Below are 20773 nucleotides of genomic sequence, written 5' to 3' on the forward strand. Positions count from 1 at the left end.
CAGATTGTAGAGGAGGCGGGTCCAAGAAGGTGGGGCCCAAGACATCTGATTCATAGGTCTTGCCTCATCTAGTTTCTTGGACCCACCTCCTCTACAATCTGATTCATTATCTCTTCGAGCCAATCATTTTTCGTTCTGCCCTCAGAACATTTTTGCACAAGTAAAACTCCCATGAGCTGCATTTCCTGATCAAGATGGAATAGCAGGGAGCTAATTTATTTAGCAGTCTTTCACGTGTTGAACATGTGGGCTTGTCTTTCAAAAAACCATTAAAAGACCAGGAAAGGGTTTACCTGTAGGCATCATCTGACGACAGGCCCATCGTCTTCATGATGTACGCAATGGCGATGGTGGCTGACCTGGAGATCCCCGCCAGACAGTGGACGATGACTCGGCAGTTGGACACCTTGGCTTTGTCTACAAAGGTGAAGGAGCCAAAAAAAAGGATTCAACGTGAAGCATAAGAAGATATGAGCAGGAACTTCAAGTCAGTTTGTTGGTACCCTCGTAGGCAAGTGCACACGCCTCTCTCACCAATAAAGTCGTTGGTCTTGTCCAACCAGGGCAGCAGCTTCTCACAATAGTTGTCATTGACGGGGATGCGCATGAAATGGCTCTCGCAGATGAAGTCTGGCTTGGGGCAGGTGTTGCTGGCATTCAGCACATACGTGATCCCATTCTGGGCCATCAAGTCCTGAGGTCAAACAGATGAAATCAAGTCTATTAGTGCCTGTGTTCATGGGTCATGGGTGGCAATAAACTGTTTTGGAGAACCTCCGCCTCAAAACCTGAAATCATAGCCCTGAGGCGACCTTCTCCCTTATGAGTAACACCAGCATAATGATGGTTGGTTCCTCCAGCAGGTTCAATGACAGGAACTAGGGGTAGGGGAAGCAATCAGATATGGTTCGGAAAGCAATCGGCATCACCTTCACATGACATGCCCTACCAAGCCAACCATGCTTAAAAGGAGATGTCTGCACGGTTCATTTGCATTCCAGAATGATGTCATGGAATTTTACAAATAAATAGGGATCCTTGACGCTCCGACTGCAGAGATACATTTCACTGGCTGGCCTAAACACGGCATTATTTACAGTCCGGATAAACAGCTTTAAATGTTGCTGCGGTCACAGCATTCGCCACGGCGAATTCCTGACAAAAGAAATCCAATTTCCTCCGACAGTCTGATGCAAAACAGACAGAGGAAGAGCTGTCTGGGGAACAGGCAGACACCCACATTGCCCTGTATCCCCGTGTCTTCGTTAAATCCAGCTGGGTGGGGGGGGGGGGGGGGGGGGTGCGTCTGATTTAGCAGTGATAGTCAAGGCAGATCCAACATGTAATTAGCAACATGCCGTATGAAAGTTCAAAGGGGGGGAGGTGGGTATATAAAAACCTGAGGGGAAGCAGGGTGACTGGCTAGGACCCAGAACCGGCTGGCTTGCACGCTGCCTGCACCGTGGCGCTCCTTCAGGCTTTTATAGCATGCCCACCTACTAAACAACCCTGTCATATTTTCCACACTCACACCCACCGGGCAACTGATTATACCCTTTTCAAGAAGATATGCAGAGGAGAGCACTGACTGGGAGTCGAGAGCAGCCTGCTTCCAGATGCCCAGAGCTAACCCGCAACGCACACGTAGAGAAGTGCTGTACACTCGGGTGTGGCGTATCGCAAATCTGCCCTGTTACCTTAATTTGCCAGATGGGTGGCTGTGCCAGAACTCCGGCAAGCTAAGGACCCCCCGATTTGTGCCGGCTCACCTTGTTGAGGACGTCCTTCTGGGAGCCCAGGTAGAGGTGCGGAAGGATGCGGGTGGGACCCACGTTGGCCACCGGCAGGCAGGGTTGTGAGAGGCTCATGGGCAGGATGCCTGCTGGCTTTCCCTCGCAGAGACCTGGGAAGCAGGAGGAGAAGGCTGCGAACCCCCCTGCCAAGAAATGACACACAAACAAGTGGCGTGTAAGTCAGGGCAGAGATTACGTGTGCAGAAATGATGACAGGATGATGCTCGGGGCTGGCGGCCAGCCAATCAAAGAGCTTCCATAACCGTGTCTGCTACAACACTTGGGAAACCAAAGGAGCACATCATTGCTCCCAGACAGAAGGACAAACCCTGGGGAGGCTCAAACATACCCAAGAGTGGGAAAGGGGGAGGGGATCACACCCAGATCCAGCTGTCGCAACTCCCCAGCGGCCCCCTTCTTTGCAAAACCTAAGGCAGTACAGACCCTCGCGGAAGTCAATCTTTTCCACTTAGATGGCCTTTCACCTACGATTGACCCGCTCCCCCTGGTCTCCACACTTTCCAGCCTGCTCAGGGAGGGGGGGCCCTGCACTCCTCAGCCGTCAAGGCGCGGGCTGCCAGCCCTTTAATAACAAGCCGGATCCGGTTTCGGCGTCTGCCCCTCGCCGGCTCCCTTTCCCGCATGACCTCATCTCCTCTCCTTGACATTTGCATCAGAGCAAGGGAATGAAGCCGGCCACAGGTGCTACACCTCCCCCGGGTCCTCTCTGCCCAAAACATCTCCCCTCCACCGCCCCTCAGCAGGGTCAGCTGAAGCACCTTCACCTACTCAGCGATTATATTTCTGTTGCTCTCAGCTTATCAGAGAACCTGCCAAGATCATGGACAACAGGAAAAAAAAATCAGAAAACCTGCTGGAGCAATCTGACGCAGCCTTAAGACACGTATGTGGTCCCATGTGGTTCAAACGGTGCACGGGATTGTGAAGCGGTCGTGTAATTCGGGAGAGAGTACCGGGAGTGACCTTGGCGAGGCAGGATCCCTTCAAGGGAAACTTTAGCGGAGGTGAGGGGAAGGCTTTAAGGCCTAATTGCAAAGCGGCTTTTAGATCTGGGACCCATTAGCTCTCCTTCCAAGTAAGGCTGGCAACAGAGGCGATTACATCACCCCGGCTTACGCCTCGACCTTGGACGACGTGCGCCTTGTGAAAAAGACGGCGTGTCAACAGCTAGCTAGGCGACAGACGGACTGAATAGAGTCCGGAGTTCTTGAACAAAGAGAGAAAAGGAAGAGCTGCAGATTAACAGGGGGAGGGGAAGCTAAGGACAGCAGAAAAGAGAAAGAGAATAAAACAGAGAGAAACTAAAGAAGTGGACCTTTTTCTATCAATCCATTCCTATGTTTTTCTCTCCTTCCTTTTATGCCCCTTGGCCTCCCTGTTTGCCTCCAGCTGCACCGCATGCTCCTATATCTGCTAACCAGGCCAGAGGCTGAACTGTGGCTCTACAGTCCATCCCGGCCCCCTTCCTCCTCCAGGCTCTGCCTGCCTCCATCTGCTCCCCGCTGGGGCACGCTCATCACCAGATGCCCAGGCCTCGGCCTACACTCACGGAAGTCACAGCCACTGTGGGCACTCAGCCGACTAATGTAGTAATTTTAAAGATCATTCCTTACCTCCTCTAAAAAAAAAGAGCCAATTAAACATTTAAAGCCCTGCATCCACTGCTTCTTCACTCAGAAATCCTGACCGATTTTGCAGAAGCTCCGTGCAATTTCAGAACGTGGTCCTCCTGCTGATGTAACCCTGTGATGTCAGGGCTCAAATTCTATGACGTATTCAGCAAAATGTATGTCACCGGGGCCCCGATGCCTACAGGGGCCAAAGGTTCACTGCGTAACGAGTCAGTTCACACTGCAAGTGAGAGTCACGCCTGCCTCTGCCACTGGTTCTTCCTGTTTTTAATGTTATTTTAAAGGGCGTCAGTGTTACAGCTAACCGTTCAGTAGGATGACTTAATACTGTTTTGCTGACTCTGCATCTGCAGTCAGGTGTATTGTAAAGACCAGAAGCTGCAGACAGATTGGCAGTGGCTCACTGAGCTGTTCTGGACACACAGAGCCAGTTATTGCTCATTACACTTCTGGTTATTTTGGGTATCTGGCCCTTTAAGTTCATGCGTGAAGGGCTGTCCGTTTCCAGCTATTAATGGCAACGGCCGAGCGGGATGACATCATCTCCTCCCCAGTCTAGGGGGAGAAGGCCTTTTCTGCCTGCTGAGTTGCTCCCTCCATTCACTGTCAAAGTTTAGCCACTATACGTGCCCCCCCCCTCCCCTCCTCCCGCTGCACACTCCCAAACTCACACAACCTTTCAGTCCCTACCCGCCGGTTCATCACTAGTGTGATCCCCGCTTTGGGCCTGTGGTTCCATGAAATCAGGGCTCACGTCTGGGCGGGGATGGAGCAGGACGACGGCCAAGGGCACATCGTGGAGACGATGGCGTCGCCGGTCACGGCCCAATTGAGTCACTGAATCCCGGCGTGACACAATTCCCTCCGCCGTCATACACTCACACTGGCATTAAACATGATGGGAAAACATCAGTTTAACCCCCCGTGGAGCCTTCCCTCCACACACAGGGGGCGTAGGCGAGCAGCGAGCAGGGAGGACGGGGTCCCGCAAAGGATGGGCTTTCCCTGCTGTTAATCCTGGCCCACATTCTCGGGGCACCGTTCGGACAAGGCGGGCCAATGGTGTACTGGGGCAGTCCGCTGGGTGCCTTCTGCTTTCCCACACTCATTTGGTCTAAATATCCTCTCATTTGGCCGAGGGCAATCTCTGCGCCCCCTGCAGCACAGATGGGGGAATGCAGCATTTATAATTAGCCTCTATGAAAGCCGTGTACACTGCTTTATTACTGGCTGATTGAGAGGCCATCCCAAAAACCCGCACCGGCCTCCATGGATCAGGTTCCCCACTCCTACTCTAGGATTTCAGGAAGGACATATTCAGGTGATATATAGAGAAAACGAGCAAGTCAATGCCTTAGTTCAGCATGCATCACTGCCTTATCTTCCATCCCCTCTGCTGATGACTCTCTTTCTCCATTAATCATGGGGGGTGGGGTGGGGGGGTACAGCCACCATAGCATGCCCAGGAGACACTGAAGCACATGTAGAGGTCTTACGGCTTCCACGAGGCACTGCTGACACACCCTTTGTTGACAGCGCCCTCTGCTGGACCATTACTCCCTTCAGATGGGGCCAGTGTATGAGACGACGGCACCTGAACTGAACAGTGACGCTTTCACACATGTGCAGAGGAAAGTCTGCTCAGCTGACAGCCTTCATTCTCACTTGGCACAACCACCCCCCTGGCTGTTATTAATGTTCTAGGTCCCCATCTGTGGCTCGGAGCCCTGCCCCCCCGCCAGCCAATACCTAACCTGACCCACCTCCCCGGTGCTCATTAAAGAGCAGGTTTTCCGAAACCCACCCCAATACCACACCAATGCCCACCTTTTCCCCAACACTTTAGTCCAGTCCAGCCTCCGATCATGGATTCTGCATTAAGCTGAAACCCTCTAGTGACACAAGCCTGCTCACAGCAGTCATGACTCGTCTTCCTTTGTGAAGGTGCCCCCCCCATGCTGCACTGCATACTGTGCCTTTTGGGGGGGGTTTAAAATACATACCCCCCTCCTTCCCAAGGGCATTGATTAAACTGAATAACTACCCCAGACCCCCCTTCTTTGGGACACACCAGGCATTGCAGTTTGAACATCTGCCCCCCCCCGCCCCCCCTCCTCCTCCATGAGGACCATTATCATTCTGAAATGCTCAAGGGGTGAATGGGAACGGGTGACATCATCGGGCGAACAGGCGGACACGTGCTACACAAAAGGCCGGCGAACGACGTCATCGCTCGTGCGGGCGCCTCACTCAGGGCTCCCCGATGCCCGGAACGTTCCCCACGCCGGCTGGCTGTTACAGCCACATGCCCACTGGCTCAAAGCATGTCACAGGAAGGCAGGTAAGCCTGAGAGATGAGGGTCTCCAAGTAACCCCGTCATGCAGATTCTTCTGTTTGTACACCACAATGACAAAAGGCCATTTCTGCTTCTTGCAGACTTTATAAAAGGCAGATGGGGGGGGGGGGGGGGGGTTTAGGTAAAGACGGGACTCTTCCCCGACGCTGATGGCTGAATGTGCACACTCTGCCCAAACACAGACGGGTGTCGGTGGGGGGGGGGACCCTATTCTGCCAACCCACTCCACCTGCGCACAGGTCCTCCAGCAGGGGAGTACCGTGCAACACGCCCCCCCCCCCACCGGTCATATCACAAAACGTGCTCTGAGAACACGGTAAAATCCTGCCGTGGATGTACACCTCTCCCCCCCCCCTACGGTGACCAACATTCATGAGTAACAACCACCCCCCCCCCCCCCCAAAATAAAAAAACAAAGGGGGGCACATGAAAGGAACCCGTGCACACCAGATGCTGACGAGCACATGGAATTAAATATGCACACACACACACACACACACACACACACACACGATGAGGTAAGGGCCAGCAGGCAGCCATTCCCCAGAATTCATGGCCAAAGGGGAGACAGAGGGGAAATAAAAGAGGGGCCTTTGTACCCTGTTTTACATCTCAATGGCCGTGTGCTGACAGCTCGCGTGCACCGGCTGTGAGAGAGGGTTTCTCTGCAAACCCCCCCCCCCCAAAACCCCTACCCCCCCCGCCCCCCCATCCTCCAGCACGCACCTCGCAGTTCCCGACCCTCCTTCATCCTGCGCACCCGGATCTTCAGCTTCCTCTCGCCGTCGTGCATGTTTGGCCAGCGGCGCTCCGGAGGGGGGGCCACCACCACGTCCATAGGGGGCTTGTGGGGCCACGAAAAATTAAAAACAAAAAAAAAAAAAAAGGCACGCTCCACTGCACTTCCAAAAAAATAAATTGCAGAATAAAAAAGAAGAAAAATCCAGGAGGGATAAGTCTTTCCTCCAAGCTGCACTGATAAGACGACGCAAACAGACGGAGTGTGATCAAGCGGCCGGCGGCAGAACAGCCTTCGGACCGCGGACGGGCAGCGGGGGTCCTTCGCGGCTGCCTGCTACGGTGACACTGCCTCCTCCTTCCGTGTGTCTCTGCGCGTCTCTGGCTGGAAGTGCCCCTTGCTATTGTTGTAGCACGCTTGCTCTCTCTCTCCTCCCTCCCTCGCTCGCTCGCTCGCTCGCTCACTCTGCTCTGGGGCTGAGCGGGGAGTGAGCTCACCGAGCCGGCAGGGCGGACCCGGCGTCCGCTCGTAGCTAACGCGTCAGGCATGCGAGCGCATTCCTTACTCACCGCAGAAATATGCGGCCACCGTAGGGGCTGCAGAGCGGCTTCCCGTCCGCACCGGGAGCCGTAAGGGCTTGGGAGGGACAGGGCACTTTATGTTATTCATTAAATAAATTGTAAAAAAAAAATAAAAATTGGGATAATCAAACTCCAGGCCTCTAATTATACGTCATGTGAGCTGTGCCGTCATCATACTACAGAAAGCATGGCCTTTTCATGCAATAGTGTCTGAAACAAAAATTGCAAAATGAAGAGTCTGAATTTAAATAAAAATGACCCCCCCCCCCCCACTAAATGGCTAAACTCAAGCCTGCAGTAATGGAACTGCGTCTCTGTAAACCCCCCTAGCCCAACTTCAGCTCCAAAACTGTGCGCACACACGCATGCACGCACACACACGCACACACACACACACACCCATGCATCAGTAGCTCCCCATACTGAAGAGAAAGAGCAAAAACACAATTAGCTGTGCCGACCCAAACAGCGTGGTGGGTACAGCCAACTGGGGACATCGATGATGAAACCGCAGCATCTTGGTTATTCGCTGGAGAAATAATCTTATGCGTCGCATGGGAACAAAGAAAGGCTACAGTTTTTTTCCCAAACTGTGAACCATGCATCCATCCCGATGAGGGCTCTTTACAGATTTTCAGATAGAAGTAAGCCAGCATAATCTGTGAAAATCAGGTCTCACCCGGAACGGCACCTCCTGCTGGCGGTCTGATGGTACTGCACAATCCCACTCTGACCAACCATTGTGGTTCTTGGCTGCTTTCTGATCTTTCGGAAGTGCCCAGGTGCTCCCAGAGTACCGTGAGTAACTCAGGGCTCACGTGAGCCTGGCCAGAGTTGCAGGGTCACATGATCAGCGCTCATTTGGGAGATAGCAGTTCCCATAGGACACAGAAGAACCAAATAATACTCTGACTCAACCTGACAAAAATAAATAACTGCGGGCTTCCAGTCAGGGTAGGGGAATACAACACGGGAAACAGAACCAGAACCAGAACCGCAACTGAACTGCAACACAAAAGGAAGTCCGAACCATAGGAGAGGATTCTTCCTCAGTTAATTCATACTGCAGGCAGCAAGAGATCAAAGGTCTTAAATGAAACTCAGCTGCAGCCAGTGCCGAGGTGAGAAGGTGCTGGACCCAATATGCAGGTCCCACTCTGGGTCCATCTCAGAGATAAATTTAGCTGCAGACAGAGATGGAGAGTCATTGTGACACCTGTGCTCAGTGGATTGGGGGCGGGGGTTAACACGCCGAAAGGTCACACACAGCGCATGAAGGCCGCGATTACACTTGGGCTCTAACCTGCAATGGGTTGACCCCCCCCCCCCAAATAAATCAGGTCCGATCGTAAGGTCACCCACAACTGAGCTCTGAGGAAGCAGGGCCACGTCACGGTGGGGGAGGGGAGGACGACACGGCCATTGACCCATGTACACATCAGAACCCCGTCATTCTGATTAGCTGCTCGATTCCCCCCTCGCCCTCTGATCCCCGCCCCCAAGAGAGATGTACACCATATGCATCTCAGGAAGCTGCTATTCCCCCCACCCTATCTCACACCACACCTCCCTGCTCCGTACCCCCCCCCCCCCACCCCCTCCGGGTAATCCAGCAGGAATCAAATGCCGCAACTTATCAGTACCCAAAACCAAAGTACCACTGAAAAACAAATTCCTTACAAAGCTAAAAATTAAAGGGCACTGCGATTCCACACAATGACCTTTGACCAAAGACCTTCAAGCAAGGTGCCGCAAAGCAGGCCTATGCAGGAAAGTGTCTCTAAAGTGTGAGCTAATGAAAGCAGGCCTATGCAGGAAAGTGTCTCTAAAGTGTGAGCTAATGAAAGCAGGCCTATGCAGGAAAGTGTCTCTAAAGTGTGAGCTAATGAAAGCAGGCCTATGCAGGAAAGTGTCTCTAAAGTGTGAGCTAATGAAGGGGCCGGGGTCCCGAAGCATCACGTCACCCCACACAGTTAAGTCCTCTTGTACAGTTGATGTACAGATCAAAAGGAGTGAGAGGAGGGGTCTGCAGTGTTTGTAGCCCTTGTTGTCAAGGTATTGATAACAAGCAATTAGTATGTAATTATACCAACCGCAGCTGCCATTCCGAGGGTGTGATGCAGTCACTTTGATGGCAGGGACATATGATACCATCAGAACCACCTCTGCTGCAACCGCACCCAGATGCCCCACCAGCAACAGCGACAAGGGGACAAGGGGGCAAGACGAACAGCCCCAAATGACCATCGCGAACCGGGACAGTTGCTTTTGAAAATCCACTGCTTAGGTTCCATCATCGCTGTGGGCTGGACACAGGTTGAAGTTTACGATCCCTATCAAGGGTGAGAAATTAGATGATCGGGTCAGGTAATCCGCCGAGACGCATCAGCTATGTCACCAGAAGCCGACCGCGTGACCAGGCTGACTGTCACTGGCGCCCTCTCATTCTCTCATGCATCTCCCACGGCATTAACCAGCTGCAAAGTGCCATTTGGCATCACCGCAAAACTTCCGCTGCAGACCTTTCCCTCTCCAAGTCGCTCCCTGACTCCTGGTTGGTTTGCACAGGTGGAGCAGAATGATTCTTCAGCCTGTCTGAAGTGCTTAATGATGGCCTTGAGCTCATACCTTGAGTAGAGCAGTGTTTTTTTTTAATATGCACTCTCTTGACTGACAGGTTGCCTGTAATCATTTACAACAATAACAGGGTTGAAATTAGGGAGGGCAATTGAACCAACAGTTCAATTACACCACCATACCCCCCTCCCCCTAACAAGTTGTCTCCTAATAGGCTGCTACTTGCTGTGAAATTTAGATGGGCCACCAGAGTGGTTGGGGGACATGGGGTGTGGGGAGGGGGCAATCAGAAGGCAGCCAGTTTGATCTGCCCTGTGGATTATTGCAAAGTTGCCACACTTCACAGTCATGTTATAGTCACATGCATTTACAGTACCGGACAAAAGATCGAACACTCCTGCTTTTAGTGCATTTATCTCTGTTTTAGCTGTGTTATTCACCCTATGCTAAAAGGCCTTAAGGCAATGAAGTAATACATATCAGATATTACAACGACCAAGAGAAGGTGTTCAACATCCCAAAATTTTCTCAAATTTTAGACCCTTCAAATATCCCCCTTCAGCTTTCTTTCAACCAGCTTCCAGATGTTGCCACCTGCAATGCTTCTCCAACAGTCCAGAAGGAGTTTCCACAAGTTCTGGGCACAAGTTGGCCACCTTGGTCTTACTCTTTATTCCAACTCGCTCCAAACCAGCTTTATAGGGTTTAGGTGGGGGGATTGTGGGGGCCAGGTCATCTGTCACAACACTCCATCTCTGTCCTTGCTCACAAGATAATACCTACTACAGAATCTTGAGGTGTGTTTAGAGTTGGTCGTTATCTTGTTGAAAAACAATTGACTTTCAATAGGTGTGTCCAGACTTTCGACTGCTACTGTACGTCAGCTACCATAACTCATGCGAAATAACGAGTCGATTCGCTTGCATTAAACTAGTGTTTCTGTCATCGTCTACATTCGGATTTCTGGCCCTCTTCACTTCTAACAGTCTACTTGGGGAGAGGTCCGACCCCAAGCCACACAGCACTTCAAACATTCTACAGACGCGTCATTTGAGAACTGTAGACGCTCGCAAAAATTTCTCCACTTGGAAACAAGGTGTTTTTCTCTGTGTCCTGTTTGACCTTCTTCAGCCTTCTGTAACACCCGGTCTAAGGCTGGAATCAGAGATGATCCTGTCACGCCAGGTTCACTGTGAGACGGGCTCACTGAACGGGCCGTCCTGGCAGCACCATGGTGTGCTTGTGTGCTCGTGCATGGATCAGAAGGCATGAGACTGAGGGGAGAACCAGTGTCAAATCTCTAATTATACAAAAACATCATAAAATCAGTGAGGAGTCCAAGCAAGACTCCAAAGAAAACCCGTAAAGATGACAAAACAGTCAGAAAACCTTACGTTAAAACACAAAGCTCATAAACATCAATATCTGCGAGAAAAATGACATTACTTTCCACACGTTAAACACTTTTAAGTAAACAGGAAGTTAGATTACTGTCAGGACTCCGGAGTGCTGTCCTTCAGCATCAGGGAGAGATACATCAGGTTCACATCAAATCCCAGAAGCTTCATGAGATGCCTGAACCCTTGGCGTCAAGAAGCTTTTAACACGTGCCGAGCCTGACACCTTGGAATAGCATCTACAGTAATGGGGGGCGGTTCCTTTGGAACCAATCAAAAATGCCTCACCGCTAATAGCAGAAAATTTGTCACCTTTCCCATCATATGGGCGCTGCAGCTATTGTTCCACAGAGGCACAGAGGCAGTGGGCGACCAGATGAGTTATAGCAAGGCTGGCCTAGCTGGGATCACGGACACGGGAAAGGCCGTGCCCAGCATCGAGCACGTCTCTTAGGCAAAATAGTGTCACTTCATTGCCTCCGTATCAATCACTCCTCAGGCAGCGTCAGAGGAATGCAAGGAAACAAGACACTAACTGTGCAGCTCCATGAACGACATCCATCAGGCCCAGCCCTCTGTCAACCGAAACCACAGCCTCAGATCCAAAGCCTACTGTGCTGTTTCATAACCAGTCCTCAGCTCATAAACTACCACACACTGATAAAAGCGCAGAAAATGAAAATAAGGCAAGTGCAACTGAGCCCAGAGCTGTGTTGTGTAGGTGCGAAGGCTCCGTGGATACGTGCGTACGGTCATGGTGACCTGGCAAGAGTGAGTAACACATGGTGCAAACACACCGTTCACGGGAAGGTGTGTCCCCGACTGCTTTTCAGGAATGTCCTTCAATGACATCATCTCTGAGAGCTACGTGAGGCGGCTCCCTGCCTGCTCTCATCTGCCTCCAGGCATTTCTCCGTTCACCATAACCCCCCCACCTCCCCCACCCCCGTCTCTGGGGAATGGCCACATGCAGTCAAGACAGATTCCATCCTGGTAATTGCAGTTAGAATTGCTATCAATCACACCATATGGTACAGCCGGCCAAGGCCTGGGCACTGGAATTAAACAAAGACGTGATCCACAGTCATGCCTTGAATCCTATTTTTAAACTGGGGAGAAAAGGAGAATCTGATACTGTCTGCTGAGATGCCATGCAGAAATGCATGGCCATAATAACGAAATATATTAGTATATTTTGTAAAATGTCTTTCTTGTGTACAAAACTGGTTACCATAATAACCCATGCTGTCTCCTTTGGCACACAAGAGTGATATTCATTACCCCCCCCCCCCCAGGCAATGGAAAATACATTATTTTCCTTAAACAGGCATTTCCAGACAAGGCACCAGTCACTCAGTCCCTGGTGAGGGCGGGGGGCTTGTGTGACTGATGGGACCCCAGAGATAAATAATAAACCCCATCGCACTCCCCCCTCCGACACAGAATGGCATTGGTGTTTCGGGGGGGTAGCAAGGCGCAAGAGACCAGCTGAGCCCGGCTGATTACGTCACCCCCTGCCCCAGACAAAGAGCGTGACCAAAAGCACTGAACCTTTATCCAGGGTTGTTGCAATGATTCATTGTCCCATTACGTCCAGCAGGGACTGGATATTGGGATTCAACCACTGGCTCTGGTTTGTCTAGTGAGACCAGTTAGCGTCTTGCAGGGCACCATGGACCGCAGAACCACGGGGGGGGGGGCTAATGCCTGGGTAACATTATTAAGAATGCAGTGATGAACAATCACCAAAAAACTGCTTACAAATGAATATGTAAACTGGTGCAAACTTTGTTTTTTTTAAAACAAAAACAGTGATTTTCAGGCAGGGCAAATATTGGTTCAGCACTGATCCACTTGGATCCTTCTTTGTCCCTGCGTTGGAGCCCCAAGCAATCCATGTACAGTCACCGTCACTAATGGCAAATGTCACTAACGTCACAAGCGTCTTTGCACCCACATACAGCATAAACCACAGGTGCTGGGAACAAACGCCGAAGCTAATATTCAATAATAATGGGCCAAAATGGAGAGCCGGCGTTGATGCTAGTGGTGGATATTTATGGGTACGCCTAAAAACAAATGCTAAGGTCATCTCTAACATTGAAGACTCAAGGCACGGGATGAAAATGATGCTAACATTGACGACAGCAATCTACAGAGATGAGAAGGAAGTATAAAGGATGCAAACTCTTAAAACGATGCAAACGTAGTAAAGCAGCTGCTAATACTGATGCTGGAGATGACAGAGAAATTTTTTAAAAAGATGCTGGTGGCAAAATGGACACGTAAAGGACCAGGTTGCTACCCTCTCCCCCCCCAAAAAAAAGAAACATCACTGAGGTTTTCCTCCAACAGTATGCTAAATCTTAGGCAGACGACGAAAACACCCCCATAACACGGCTTGTGCAGAAGAACATTTTTATAGTTGTAACAAACGGAAGACGTCTCGATGGCCGACATTCCTGAGAGTGGGTGTGAAAGCCAGGAGGCTCGGAGGACTCACTAACCCTCTGGGTGGGTTGTGGTGGAACGCGGAGACGGACCTGTACAGGTGGACAATTAGGGGCACTTAAATGGAAACAGGCCGTTTATTTACATGCTAAGGAATGCTTTGTTGGGGATAGAGGAGAGTAACTGAAGGGTGTAGAGCAGCGTTTCCCAACCCGGTCCGTAGGGATATACAGCCAGTCCACGTTTTTCCTCTTTCCAGAGTTGGGAAGGAGCAAAAACGTGGACCGGATTAGGAAACACTAGTGTAGAGGATACAGAAGCTATGGGGTTCTTCTCAACTGGTGTACTGGGAGGGTGTACACACTGGAAATGTGTAGAGGGTGATTTATGGGAATGGGAGTTATAGAGTTATGGGGAGTGACATCCACAACTGCATGCTTCACACTGGAGCCCTGAACTCGAGGATCCAAATTTAGCCTGTTTAGGATGGAAAATCTCCAGCCTTTGACAGGAAATGAGTGCGGGATTGCGTCACTGGTGCATGTGTGGGGCAGGGGGGTTACAAAGTGGAAGAGCGGCAGGGGGGGGGGGGGGGTTCGTTCTGTACTTTTAACGGGTATATGCCAGGAAGACAAACAACCTGGGGAATCCCCATGACACAGAACTATATGCCGTCCCACACCATATTTAAAAAAAACAAATTCTGTAATTCTGCTCTGCAATACTGAACAGTACGTACATGTGCAGCATAGCGCTGACTGTCTGTCTGACCCAAGCATCTGGCTCAGAGGCTCCAGGCTCTTTGCATTAATGTCCGGAATTTTTTTAATACTGCAGGAGCCCATTCAGTGCACTCGCTGCTTTTTCCTGTTCAGACCTTGGGTGGATTTCACAATTTTGATTAAAGGAAGTATATTAGCAAACTAAAAAAAGCTCAGTGTGTCACAAGAGTGGAAAAAAGCTGCAGTTAAGGTAAATGGGGAAAGCAAATGAAGGAATACCAGGAATTTACCACATACACAGCATACCATCAGATAACCGACGGAATTCACATACATGGGTTGAAAAAAATGGCACTGTAGGGCCGTTCCTGCGCCTGCTGCGTTCTGAATAAACTGGCACATGACGTGTGCCAACCATTTAATTTAGCCTTGTTATCACCTTTGGGGGGGAAAACAAGATCATGACGCATCGTGCCCTGCGATCAAGACCTGCACACAGTCGACTCCCAGAATGCAGCTGTCAGGGGGAGATGGATCCAAATGCGTTTTTTATAAGAGACAACGTTTGTGTCACCCCAGGAACAGCAGCTGGAGAAATACTTGGAGGGAGGATCAACTCAGTTTCCAGCTCAGCCAAAAGGGGGCGCACTACCTTTGGCCACTGGATAAGGCTGCTCTTCTCTGTACCCAGGCTACTTCTCCAGTCCTGGTTCTTGCTGCAGAAGCTCTCTTCTTTATCCTACATAACAATCTCTCCCAAGGGCCCCAGTGAGAGCTAAGATTAGCTCACTAACAGACTGCATCTCTCCTACTCTAAATCAGATGCAGACAGGAGAGCAGATTTTAGATAATAACCCCTGTGGGCTATCATCATGATTGCCCCTGTGGTGAGGCACCAAGAGGCAGACAACAGCTAGACACACAAAAAAAGTGTGGTGGTATGACAGACACTCTGACGGTTTCTAGACCAGTGTTTCCCAACCCAGTCCTTGGGGACCCCCAGACAGTCCACATTTTTGCTCCTTTCCAGCTTCCAGCCAATCAAGAACTTTGAATACCTGGCATGTGTGTGCTGGGAGCTGGGAGGAAGCAAAAATGTGGACTGTCTGGGGGTCCCCAAGGACTGGGTTGGGAAACATTTCTAGACAATCCAAACGACAGGAGTTGACCTTGTATCTAAAGGAAACTCCTAGAAATAGGATGGCTTCCCACACCCAGAACACCCAGGATGGCTTCCCTCATGTAAAACACAATAAATAAAGAAAAAGAGGGAGACCCAGAAAACAGGTGGAGGATAAAGGAGCTACTGGAGACTGTAGACAGTGCTTCATGTCGCCGCTTGGGCCCTTTAAGGCTAAGGGGGTTGGCGGTGGGTGGGTGGTTGAAGAACAGTTAAATCTTCCCCAGAGGGAATAGCAGAAATGCACTGGCATCACGTCATGCTGAAAAGATCCAGTGAACAGGGCCCCTGGAGCTCCTGCTCAACAGGGGGGGGGGAAATTACACAAAGCACATGATACTGTATGAGAGGCCTGCGAGACTGAGCTATTGATTTATACAAGATCAAATCTGTTGAACTGCTGGAAAGCAAGGACTCTGTGTCATCGGGCAGAGGTTTCGGCACTAGCATCGTCCGTTATGTCATCCTTTATTCATTAGGATTTATTCATTCAGGGACCCCAAAGGCCCAACACAACGTGTCATCCTGCTATCTTCCGAAATTCCGTTGCTGATGCCACCAACTCCAGCATCCAAATCTAAGCAGAACCCAAGCATGGGTCAGCACTCTGCGGACAAAGCTATGTAAATCGTATAAGATTGGGATAACGGCACACGCTAATCAAGAGAGGATGCATGGGGTCTAGGTCTATCGAGAACAGTGTTGCGGTACTACGGCGTAGGCAGGCATATAACTAAACAAAAAGCAACAATGTATGAGCGTTGCAGGACCATCACAATTATCAACATCTGACCAGAATATAAAACTCACAAAAAATCATTTTGCCATATTGCATGTTCTCTGCTTTCCTTGCAGTCATTACCAGTACGAGTTCCTCAAATTTGGGACCACAGCTTTGCCTTGAGAAACAAGATCAAGAAAGGTTCTATGCGCAGAGCTGGATGGGCTCACTGTCCACAGAAATCCATAACCAGATGTGGGAAGTAAGATTCCCAAATATGTGACCAAAAAGGAAAGAAAAACACTGTACCACAGAAAAAAGTTTGTCACAAAGAGGGGAAAATGGAAACATCTAAATGAGAAGTTGCAAGGAAAACTCACTTATGTCATGATGGAAAAATTCAGGGACCATGACTGATTGATGATTCAGCAACACATACAAATTATGAAGTGCTATTTCAAACCGTGTCACACACAATTAATAACTATTTGGACACCCCAGTTTCAGTCCTACATGGTCATTTGGTTGCATTGATTACTTGGTAGGTGCTGAAATCCCCAAAGAAATGGACTGCATCTCTGAGCCCAAAATTTGTGGGGAATAACAAGACAGTGTCCTGGTTTTCATTTCCCATCAGGCACTGCTTCCTGAGCTCCAGATCGCCAAGGTGGTGCCCCAGAGCGCCGAGGCAAATCACAGCAAAAACAAAAACGCAGCGGAACATCGCCCCCGTATTTACAAATCATATCCTCCTCTGCTTCTTCTCACCCGGCGACATTATCCTGAGAGGACGGGGGGCCTTGGCAGGATCAGGACCCTGACTCACACGCAAGCGGGAAATGTCATGAGGTGTAAGCAAATCACTTTCTCTGTGACAGCAGGAAGAGACGAATAAAGTCACCTTTGTCACATAGACATTCATGGACAAATGAGGAGGGGGGGGGGGGCACAGCCTTCAATCTCCTCAAACCTGGGGTGAAGATACTACATAGCAGAAATAAATCTGGATGGGGTTTTCATTCAAAGCGCCATCCCCAATTAATATACTTCCTTTTAGTGTTTTGAGATTTAATTCTACCAACTGCAAAGTCTCTCTCCGTCCATCTCAGGAAGCTACTTCAAGGGGAACAAGAACCAGATTGTCAATGGGCGTGTATGTCATGATGTGTACCTGGGAACCGGGGATCCCTACGGTCCCGTGCGGCTCTCCCACGATTATGCTGCCGCCCCAGCTACGGTACGACTGTCGCTGTAGTGAGGAGATGGACATGGCTGCTAGCCAGGCCGGCTGAAAGCAGCCAGAGCTGCACCAAAAGTAATGGAAAAGATAAACAGTCTTTGCAGATGCAAGCGACCTGTTGGGCGACCCCTACAGGACACCCAGGCCATCAGATATGTGCCTCTGCATTTGTTAAATTGATAAATTCCAGGCTAAATTCATTAATCAATTCACAAAACAACTGAAGGACGCATTGTGCTGTATCCATCATGGATTGATTAAAGGTTTTCTTACGTTTATATGCATAAATAATAATAAATACATTTAACAGGGTAATATAGCTTCATTGTATGGGATTATGTGTGCATTTTCTCTGACTTAAAGGTCGTCCCTTTGACCTCCGGTACCTACAGAGGGTGCAAAGGTCATCATGCCGACCAAGTTGGGCAGCAGCTGGCAGATACCATGTCTACTGTAGCACTCTATAAATAGAAGTCCATTTTGGTTCGAGAAGGGGTGGTGGGGGGGGGGTGTTTGATTCACAGTCATGCCATGGGGCTCCCCAGGGAGGTTACCTCACCTTGCTGTGGCACCCGCACGTACTTCTCAATGAAGTCACTAAACCCCCCCCGCATCCCCCCTGACAGACGCCTCATGTTCTGCACGGTAATGGATCTGAGCTGGAGGAAGAGAGGAAGCCAGCAGGACGCGATGCGGGTCCCTGGGGAGCGGAGGTGGCGGCAGAGGAGAGCAGGGGGGAGCGGGCTGTGACCGCACTGCATCTCCTGTCCTGCTGAGGAAATCAGCGTTTTGGGTTTCAAACCTTGTGATGGTGCCTTCTAGAAATGGCCGTCCGGGTTTGCGGACGCGGGAGGTGGCTGTGTTTCAGACCTTATTCCCACTACTGCTGCCGGTACTCCTTCACCATCCTAGTCCCATCAACCATCTCAGAATTCCCAGTGCAGACCCACCATCTCAGCCCATTCACCCCGGGTGATAACACAGCACACGCATGCTAACCTAGAACAACTGATTCAGTTAAACAGCAAAAACTCCATTAGGCCAGACCTCTGAAAATCATCCCTGAAAGCCATTCGCCACTGTGATCCCACTCAAACCATCTTCTCATAACAGGTAGCTCTACTGGTTTATTACAGATCAGCTCATATTTATTACTGATAAGCTTTATAATTGTTAGTACAGTAACTGATTTATTACATCCAAGGAATGAATTGTGTGCGTCACAGTGTGCAGTATAAGGTCATGGGTCAGGTGAGTGATCATCCGGCATTTTACCCCACCCCCGCCAAAAGATGCCCCCGCTTGAGACTCGGAAAAACACGGACAGATGGCCCAGAGGTTGGCAGATTAAACAGACCCATAGCACATCTGTGGCCTGTGGGGCCTGGTATTGGTCTCACTCCGGGTCCAATTTCATGTTGTCTGTCCCACCCAGGCACCCCAACAGGTGACAATAGGTATTGCGTCCAGTCGTCAAAAACATAAGGACGAATGCGGAAATGAGCCTGGGGTCGTCTGGAGTACAAGTTTGGCCTGAGGAGTGTGGAGCCCAGCTGGCCGTGTGACGTCATCCGGTGGCCTTAGCGCGGAGCAAGTCCACGAGGAGGAGGCCACGAGGAGACGCGCACTGGCTTACAGCTATCAAAGCCGCATGACTTCTTTAGCATTTGGAATACGACTCCTCTCTGCGGATTCAGACCCGCGTCCTGAACAGTAAGCTGAAGGAAAAATTGCAGAATGACTAAAAAACACTGAATTTATTGTGACCGTGTGGCACAAGTAGGAAAGTCGCAGTCAACTTAGGCATTATGTATCTGAAGGAGAGCTGGGGAAATGGCAGCGCTTGTGCTAAAAACTGCCTGTCTCGCTTGAGGGCCCCTCAGAACACAGCCCCTAGATCTTCATGCGACCAGAACATTAGCATTTCCTCATGAATATATCAGGTTGAATGTGCGTCAGCGGGGACATGTGACATATCGCGCTGGATGACTGCGCGCAGGCACGGGAAAGGGGACTGGGAGATTGTCGTCACCCCCCTCATTATTGTCCCTGGGGCTTCAGAGCTGACAAGTCTGAGCCTTCACTTCTAAGAGCTCAGCAGTAACTTGCTGATTTTGTAGAGACTGTGCTCTTCAAAGCTGCAGTGTTGCTTTTTTAACCTGCTGTTTCTTGCACTGCGGTTGCTCTGCATCTCGCTTGCTTAGTCGGAGCTGCACACTACCTCCATCAGGAGCCCGACGGCTCCCCCAGAGAGGCAGATGGAGAATCAGAGTTTACACTTTCGTTGGGGGCTTACCCATCTGTCCTGGGGGGTGGGAGTACAGGGTGCCTCTGCACATAGTGAGGGTGAGAAAAGAGAGGCAGTGTTTGAGGATGTGAACCTCACAGCCAGATATGAGGTCATCAGTGTTGCTCACAAGCTCGTAAATCAGCAGCGGTGCAAAACGGACGGGATGCTGGGCGTGCGATCGATCTGCCAGTCTGGGGCGAGACAGTGGGTCTGCGGAGCAGCAGTCTGGACTCTTCCCCAGGACAGTGGGTCTGCGGAGGAGCAGTCTGGACTCTTCCCCAGGACAGTGGGTCTGCGGAGCAGCAGTCTGGACTCTTCCCCAGGACAGTGGGTCTGCGGAGGAGCAGTCTGGACTCTTCCCCAGGACAGTGGGTCTGCGGAGCAGCAGTCTGGACTCTTCCCCAGGACAGTGGGTCTGCGGAGGAGCAGTCTGGACTCTTCCCCAGGACAGTGGGTCTGCGGAGCAGCAGTCTGGACTCTTCCCCAGGACAGTGGGTCTGCGGAGGAACAGTCTGGACTCTTCCCCAGGACAGTGCGTCTGCGGAGGAGCAGTCTGGACTCTTCCCCAGGACAGTGGGTCTGCGGAGCAGCAGTCTGGACTCTTCCCCAGGACAGTGGGTCCCTTGAGTTTCGTAGGACTTTCGGCTAGTTGCCCTCAAAGGAGGCGCCTCAATTAGGCTAAGTGTGGGCGTGGCGCCCGCCGGCTGAGAGCCCGACAGCCAGGTCAGCACTGCCCCTCCCCGACAGGTCACGCAGGTCACCACATATCGTGACAATATGCCCAACGGCGCGAAAGATGGGGAAGGTCCTGTCAGGCTCGGTGTGTCCGGGGCCCGTTCACACATACACTCTGACCTGCCCGGCCAAGAGAGGAAACCAGAAACGAAAGGCCAGAGCAATCAAGACACCGTGAAGGAGAAAACTAGGACAGAGTCGAAAGAGAAGCAGGAATCTGCTGGTGGGGGGTGTGCAGTTCCAGATAGCTGTCAAAATCCTTCTCAAAGGGCTACGTCGCATTTGAAATATCACCCGGGCGACATGTCGGATAGCTGGCCCTCAAACCCAGGCACCAT

The 20773-nt window shown here is 50.8% G+C and overlaps 1 protein-coding gene across 8 annotated transcripts in view; it reads right to left on the reverse strand.

Moving 5' to 3' along the window:
• The window catches only part of dusp8a (dual specificity phosphatase 8a), a 44731-nt gene that overhangs the window by 3398 nt on the left and 20560 nt on the right, over nt 1-20773 (reverse strand). For 7 of the 8 annotated variants that reach the window (XM_023842214.2, XM_023842215.2, XM_023842220.2 and 4 more), the window contains 3 exons: nt 1770-1936; nt 535-694; nt 294-417 (listed from right to left, as the gene is read on the reverse strand). In XM_023842214.2, the coding sequence (XP_023697982.2) occupies nt 294-417; nt 535-694; nt 1770-1936 (451 nt within the window). Of the gene's footprint in view, nt 1-293; nt 418-534; nt 695-1769; nt 1937-6528; nt 6994-20773 lie in introns of those variants that run through there. The other variant, XM_023842222.2, reaches the window with a different exon arrangement.

Source organism: Paramormyrops kingsleyae, chromosome 13 (assembly GCF_048594095.1).
Source record: "Paramormyrops kingsleyae isolate MSU_618 chromosome 13, PKINGS_0.4, whole genome shotgun sequence".
NCBI classification, from domain to species: Eukaryota; Metazoa; Chordata; class Actinopteri; order Osteoglossiformes; family Mormyridae; genus Paramormyrops; species Paramormyrops kingsleyae.